The following is a 7,500-nucleotide window of genomic DNA, read 5'->3' on the forward strand; positions in this document are numbered from 1 at the left end:
ATAAAGGTATTCATTTATTTAAATGCTGCACTTCTCTAAGGAAACCTGATGGAAACGTGTGAACGAATATCACTGGTTTGTCTCTTTGTCACCGTTTCCTTTATGTTTGCTTTCACTTGTGAAAAGGTTTTTATTAATGTTCCAAAGTGAAATCAATCAGCTTGAAAACAGTAAAAGTTATATTATATGATGACTGAAGGAAAACTGGTAAATCATAATAATAATACACTTTATTTATACAGCACAAAGTTACAAAGTGATTTACAAAGTTACAACAAGATCAAATATGACAGAGTCAATAATACAAGATTAAAAACTAACAAGACCCCGATAATAATTTACGATTTAGAGTCAAATGAAACATTAAGGATGTTTTAAAAGAACGATGTTGAACCGGATGAATAACAAGATGAGATTTGAGAAGTGACTTAAAAGATTTCTCTGAATCTACGAGTCTCAAAGTTCCAGAGCTGGGACTTTATTTAATATTCAATATTTTGTTCATCTTATTTTAGATTTGATCGTTCTGGGCATGGACGATACCAAACTGACGTGTGTGTGTGTGTGTGTGTTCTCTCGTGTGTGTCTCTCTGTGTGTGTGTCTCTCTGTGTGTGTGTGTGTGTGTGTGTGTGTGTGTGTGTGTGTGTGTGTGTGTGTGTGTGTGTGCAGAAACAGCAGTGTGTCTCTGTGTGTCTCTCTGTGTGTCTGTGTGTGTGTCTCTGTGTGTGTCTCTGTGTGTGTGTGTGTGTGTCTCTGTGTGTGTGTGTGTGTGTGTCTCTGTGTGTGTGTGTGTGTGTGTGTCTCTCTGTGTGTGTGTGTGTCTCTCTGTGTGTGTGCTCTGTGTGTGTGTCTCTCTGTGTGTGTGTGTGTGTGTGTGTGTGTGTGTGTGTGTGTGTGTGTGTGTGTGTGCAGAAACAGGAAGCAGTGTGTCTCTGTGTGTGTGTCTCTCTGTGTGTCTGTGTGTGTCTCTCTGTGTGTGTCTCTCTGTGTGTGTCTGTGTGTGTGTGTGCAGAAACAGGAAGCAGTGTGTCTATATAAACTGAAGCCTCAGTTGCCTTTGATCTTCTCTCCACAGACAAACCTTCTTCTTCTGAGCGGTGAGATATTTCCTTTTTTCTTTATAGAAATGTTTTTAAATGATGTATATTAATTTGTATCTGAACGTTTTAACACAGCAGGTTATTTAGAAAGTTGTCTGACATCATGTTTGTCGTATGTCAGGGAAACTTTTGGATTCATTTTTAAGTTTTATTCAGTTTTTTAATCACGAAAAGGTCAATTTATCACAAAGCGTTTGGTTAATGATTCTAAACTCATAAACCAGAGAGTGATGCAATGACTGGTGTTTAACTGGAGATAATTCTTTTATATTTTTTGTTATACTTCTACTATTCTTATTTAAAAGCTTAAATGTCAATTCAACTTATAAAATATTAATAATAATGATACTGTATGTTTATTTTGGTTTATGTGAGTTTTCATTTTAATGCTGCGAATGTATTAATATTCTATAAAAAGCATCAAAATCATTTTTACATTAAATAAATTCTGCCTACATTTATATAAAATATTATTTTACATGTTTTAAATGTCATATTGACACATTTATTGAGTCATTTATTTGTTCATATTTTGGTCTTCTATCCAATTCTTTAGAATGTGTAATATTTTTTTTATTTCATATATTTTTCTGTCCAGTCAACATCATGTCTCGTGCAACCAGCGAATCCACCACCTACAGGGGGCGCTACAACAACCCGGTACCACCCACAAACTAAAAACACATTACAATTCATTTTGAGCCAGAAAATAAAACATTAATTTCTTCATTTTCTTTCTTTCTTTAATTGATCATTTTTATTTTCTTCAGGTGCCGAAGTCCAACCTCACGATTGAAGATGATAATTTTCCAGAATTTGAACCTTTCGAGGGCGTCGGCAGCTCCGAGGCCACGCCCAGAACATCTTCTGAACGTACGAAATATTACACTCAATTTGTTTGATTAGACAAAGTAGCTTTTAGAAATAGATTTTTTGATGAATCTGTTTCTTCGTCCACGTGAAACTTTAAAGTCTTTGATCGTCTGAGGATAAACGTCTTGACGAAGACAAAGGATGAAAACGTTGTGTCCGTGTCTCGCAGCGTCTCTGTCGGTGCAGAAAGTGGACATGTGTCAGGCCGTCAACGAACCGAATCACTACACGTCCGCCTACGACATGGACAACCTGCTGGTCCGGCGCGGGTGGGAGTTCGTCATCAGGATCACCTTCAGCCGAGTGCGCACGGAGGAGGACGACTTCCAGCTCGAGTTCCTGATTGGTGAGTCTGAATCTGGATCTCAGCCAATCAGGTTGTGGAACCAGATTGAACCAGAGTTCTGATTGGAAGGCCACAGCTTTTTAAACACTTTACTATCACTATGTTCAATTTTATTATTATTATAATATTATAATAATGTGTTTTTCACCCTGAAAATAAAAAATATGAATTAATAAAATAATTCTAATGGAATCTTAATGGAAAACATTCAGGCTACAATAACGTTTCCTACAAAATGTTTTGTGCTTTGTATGAAATTTGTTTTACGGCATCGATTAAATTAATAAATTATTCATAATGATCTCTTCATTTATGGAGGACTGGCACTGCCAAAATTAATAAGAAAGAAAGAAACAAGTTTAAAAAAACACAATGAATTAATTTATAAAGTGCAATTTCATTTTGCTTCTGTATTTATTTTACATTGTATTAATTTACTAATTTATCTATTTATTTAACTATTACATTTTTAGGTTTTTATATGTTGATGTTTTTTTTGTAATTAACTCAACAAGCTGTTGACGATGATGATGCGTCCTCTTCTGTTTCCTTTCCTGTTTCCTTTCCTCCTCCAGGCTCCAACCCCGCTGTCACTAAAAACTCCAAGGTCATCGTGCCGTTCGGGTCCCGTGTTGGCAGCACGTGGTTGGGCCAGATCCTGGAGACTCAGGGGGAGTCGCTGCTGGTCGGCATCACCCCGACGCCAGACGCCATCATGGGGAAGTATCGGATTTATGTGGCCACCAAGGTGAACGGCGGCCTCCAGAGGACCAGCAGGGACATCAGCACCGACATGTACCTGCTCTTCAACGCCTGGTGTCCCGGTACCTGCACTCACCTTTTACTGCCTCCTAGTGGCTGAGGGAAGAACTGTCTGAGCAGGAGTGACCAGGGAGTTAAGTGCTGGTGTCATTGTCCCGCCCACACAACCTCCTGACCAATCCTGAGTCAGTCTCAGCTGTCAATCACGACGTCTCAGCCTCTTTTTCTATCATCAAATAACTGATTCAAACCAAACTGATCAGAAACACTTGAACAAACATCAGAGAGATAAGAACGAACTGAAATGACAGAAACATCTTTACAAACATTTATTTAACGTCTACTTTGATTCTTTAGTTTGGTCCATGTCCCATCTGCTAACATGGAGCAGGAGTTTATGACCTATCCCACAGCCAGCCACCAGGGGATGATCCAGATGTTTGGGCTTTATTTTTGGGAGCTGACACGTCGTCCATCTTTGTTGAGGTTTTACTAAAGAAGAGATTCTGACTGTTTTCATGTTTGCAGAGGACACTGTGTTTGTCCCGGGTGAAAACGAGCGCAGGGAGTACGTCCTGAACGACCACGGTGTGATCTTCCAGGGCAACGTCGGAAGTGTGTCGCATCGTAACTGGATGTATGGACAGGTACGCACACGCACACGCACACGCACACGCACACACACACACACACACGCACAGTTAAAGTGAACATGTTCTCCGTCTGTGCAGTTCGAGAAGGGCATCCTGGACACCTGCATTTCCATTCTGGATGCGTCTCTGATGCCGATCACTGACCGAGGCAACGTCATCAAGGTGATCAGGAAGGGATCGGCCATGGTGAGAGCATCGAGCGGGAAAACTGTAAAACATTGAACCATTTCACAGGTACAATTCATTTCAAAGGTCCAGGACGTTGCTGCTGATTTCCTGGAAACTTTCCTCATGTTATATAAATTAGAAGAAAGGAAAATGAAGAAGATTTAATTATTGAAGTTGTTAAAGGTTCAGTGTGTAGAGTGTAGTGACATCTAGTGGTGAAGTGTCATGTTGCAGCTGAACACCCCTCACCTCACTGGCTGCCTCCGTAGAGAGGACCCGCTCCAGATGTTAATATAAAGTGTGTAAATATAAAGTTTCTAAATGTCAAGTATTTTAATATAAAGTATTTAAAAACAAAGTATGTAAATATAACGATTCAGGTGAAACAAGTGAAAACAACTTATTTCACATCAACAGACGGAAACCAGGGGAAGTTCATTTGATCAAAGTTAGTTTGATTCAGTCTTGAAGGACGAATCGTCCCGAGTTCGATTCCTGTTGATTTATGAATGTCTGACTCGCCTCTGACCTTTGACCCCTCTCCTCCCTCAGGTGAACTCTCAGGACGATCAGGGCGTGCTGGTGGGGAACTGGAGTGAAGACTTCTCCATGGGCATGTCCCCCACGTCCTGGACAGGAAGCACCAAGATCCTGCAGCAGTACGCCAAGAGCGGCGTCCCCGTCTGCTTCGCTCAGTGCTGGGTGTTCGCCGGCGTCTTCAACACCTGTAAGAACACAAGCTGTCTCCATGACGACCAGGTTGTGTCTGACGTTAAGAGAAACACAAACAATAGATATTTATAGTTTTCTACATCAGGTTTAAATGGAGCGAAGCCACAAGACTTTTTAAAGTTTTTCTCAACCAAAGTTGATTGATAAATATTCAAAGTTTTGAATCTGTTTAATTCTTTATATTATGTATATTTACTTTCATACGATCTTCTTATCTGCTCAGTCCTGCGCTGCCTCGGCATCCCAGCGAGAGTCATCACCAACTTCTCCTCCGCTCACGACAACACAGGAAACCTGATTATCGACCTCATCTTCAACCCCGACGGGACGCCGGACCAAGACAGCACCACGGACTCCATCTGGTCGGTGACGAACAAGTTATCAACACTGTTGGAAAGGAAACATTTTACTGAGGTCAAAGTACAAATACACACAAATGTACTCCAGTGAAAGTAACGATACCACATTAACTTTTCTACTTGGGTAAAAGTAAGTACTTGTTTTTAAATACACTTTAAGTATTCAAAGTAAAAGTACTAGCCTCGTGGGCGGGGTCTAATGTTACCTGCCCACTCTGATTGGTTCTTCTCTCATAATTGAGTCATTTTAAAACTATAAAAAATAATAAGAACATGTGACGTAAAGTTCAGTAAAAGTGAAAGTACAGATATTTAATGATATGTGTTGTGGAGTAAAAGTGAAAGTAACTGAAAGTAAATCTACTTAAGTACAGATACATGAGTAACAGTACTGCGTCACATCCCTCCAGTGGACAACAGATGTCTTCTGTCCTGTAGGAACTACCACTGCTGGAACGAGGTGTACATGGTGCGTCAAGACCTCCCACCTAGCCTGGGAGGATGGCAGGTGGTGGACGCCACGCCGCAGGAGACCAGTGATGGTAGGAGGGACAGGGGGCGGGGTCAGGGACACACGTGGTCCACAGGTGATTCACTTCCTGTGCTTTGTTCTCAGGACATTTCCGCTGTGGTCCGGCCTCGGTCGCTGCCATCAAAAAAGGTCTGCTGTGTCACCCGTTCGACTGCGGGTTCGTCTTCGCTGAGGTCCGTTTACCGAACGTGTTTAAGAACAAGTTTTAAGATCTTCTCTTTTCATGACATGAAAATACAAATATTCAGTAATATGTATAATAATAATAATTAACTCAGAGGGAACAGTTACCATGACAACATCACTGATGATGAAGTGTCGTGATGGCGTCATGTCTTCGCTGCAGGTGAACAGTGACGTCATCTTCAAGAAGCGAGATGAATTCGGAGCTTTGGTTCCGTACAGGATCGAGAAGAATCACGTGGGTCAGGCTCTTTATACTAAAGCTGTGGGCAGCTACGCAACCAACGACATCACACACACCTACAAGTATCCTCAAGGTAACACACACACACACACACAAGTATCCTCAAGGTAACACACACACACACACACAAGTATCCTCAAGGTAACACACACACACACCTACAAGTATCCTCAAGGTAACACACACACACAAGTATCCTCAAGGTAACACACACACACACACACAAGTATCCTCAAGGTAACACACACACACAAGTATCCTCAAGGTAACACACACACACACAAGTATCCTCAAGGTAACACACACACACACACACAAGTATCCTCAAGGTAACACACACACACACCTACAAGTATCCTCAAGGTGTGTGTGTGTGTGTGTGTGTGTGTGTGTGTGTGTGTGTGTGTGTGTGTGTGGTGTGTGTGTGTGTGTGTGTGTCAGACACTGCAGAGGACAAGCTGACGATGAGTCGGGCGGAGGAGTACGGTTGTGCGAGGGATCACTCGGATCTGTCCGAGTCCGAGCTGTCAGTCATCATCAGTGTTGACCAGGTAACGCACACGTTGAAACGTTCACATCCTGGTATCACCCTCCCCCGTCCTCTGACGCCCCCCCCCTCTGCAGGCCATGGTGGGCCAGGACCTGAAGCTGGTGATGGATTTCCATAACCTGGGTGAAGTCCCCAGGAACATCAACGCTCACCTGTCCGGGTCGGTCGTCTTCTACACCGGGATCCAGGCCAGTCAGTTCAAGGACGAGAGCTTTGGAGTGTTGGTGCCGGCCCAGCAGAGTGAGCGACGCCACGTTCACCTCCACGACCTCTGTGACCTTTCCAGAAACAACCTCTAACTGTGTGTGTGTGTGTGTGTGTGTGTGTTTCAGCTGTGCGTGTGCCGATGGACATCGCGCATCAGGAGTACATGCCTTACAGGGGCCATCAGCTCTCCCTCCACTTTGTTGTGACTGGTCAGGCTGACGACCAATCAGTCAACGCCATCAAGGTGGTCGACCTGATGACCCCGAAAATCAACTTGTCGGTAAAATGATCACACAATCACACACACACACACACACGCGTCACAAACTGTTCGAACAAAGAAAAACCCTTGTAAAACTAATACATAATAAAAATAACGTGGAATCTGGAATCTTTACTGTCATTCACAAATAAAAAACTAGAATCACAAATAAACAAATTAAAGCACAATACAAAAGATTCCTGTATCGTTAACATGTAGCTTGTATCGTTCCGTAGTTGATAGTCACAGCCCAACAGGCGTCATGTGAGCAGTTGTCCAGCAGGTGGCAGTATCTGACTGTGCTGCTGCAGCATAACAACAGCTTCTGTTGTGGCGGAAGCTCTTACGTGAAATATAACGTTCAGGAGAATTGAAATGTGTCTGAAGACGATGTTCACACTTCATGTGAACATCGTCTGTGTTCATTTCATTTGTGATCTGTTGTTTTTATTTCTTTAACCTTCCTGAAGTAATTTTTCTTTGCAGTCGCAGGAACTTTAAACGTGGTTGTGTGTTTGTGTGTTTGTG

The 7,500-nt window shown here is 42.3% G+C and overlaps 1 protein-coding gene across 1 annotated transcript in view; it reads left to right on the forward strand.

Annotated features, from left to right (window-relative positions):
• The first annotated feature begins 1,048 nt into the window (after positions 1–1,048).
• LOC118098247 (coagulation factor XIII A chain) overlaps positions 1,049–7,500 on the forward strand; it is a 7,700-nt gene continuing 1,248 nt past the window's right edge. Inside the window, exons 1-15 of the mRNA XM_035141866.2 lie at positions 1,049–1,098; positions 1,700–1,761; positions 1,872–1,974; positions 2,144–2,320; positions 2,896–3,144; positions 3,611–3,729; positions 3,814–3,921; positions 4,456–4,630; positions 4,859–4,997; positions 5,433–5,536; positions 5,611–5,699; positions 5,873–6,026; positions 6,395–6,504; positions 6,578–6,743; positions 6,836–6,990. Of these exons, the coding sequence (XP_034997757.1) occupies positions 1,708–1,761; positions 1,872–1,974; positions 2,144–2,320; positions 2,896–3,144; positions 3,611–3,729; positions 3,814–3,921; positions 4,456–4,630; positions 4,859–4,997; positions 5,433–5,536; positions 5,611–5,699; positions 5,873–6,026; positions 6,395–6,504; positions 6,578–6,743; positions 6,836–6,990 (1,902 nt within the window). The 5' untranslated portion in view covers positions 1,049–1,098; positions 1,700–1,707. The remainder of the gene's footprint in view (positions 1,099–1,699; positions 1,762–1,871; positions 1,975–2,143; positions 2,321–2,895; positions 3,145–3,610; positions 3,730–3,813; positions 3,922–4,455; positions 4,631–4,858; positions 4,998–5,432; positions 5,537–5,610; positions 5,700–5,872; positions 6,027–6,394; positions 6,505–6,577; positions 6,744–6,835; positions 6,991–7,500) is intronic.

The sequence above is a fragment of the Hippoglossus stenolepis genome, chromosome 19 (assembly GCF_022539355.2).
Source record: "Hippoglossus stenolepis isolate QCI-W04-F060 chromosome 19, HSTE1.2, whole genome shotgun sequence".
In the NCBI taxonomy this organism is placed as follows: domain Eukaryota; kingdom Metazoa; phylum Chordata; class Actinopteri; order Pleuronectiformes; family Pleuronectidae; genus Hippoglossus; species Hippoglossus stenolepis.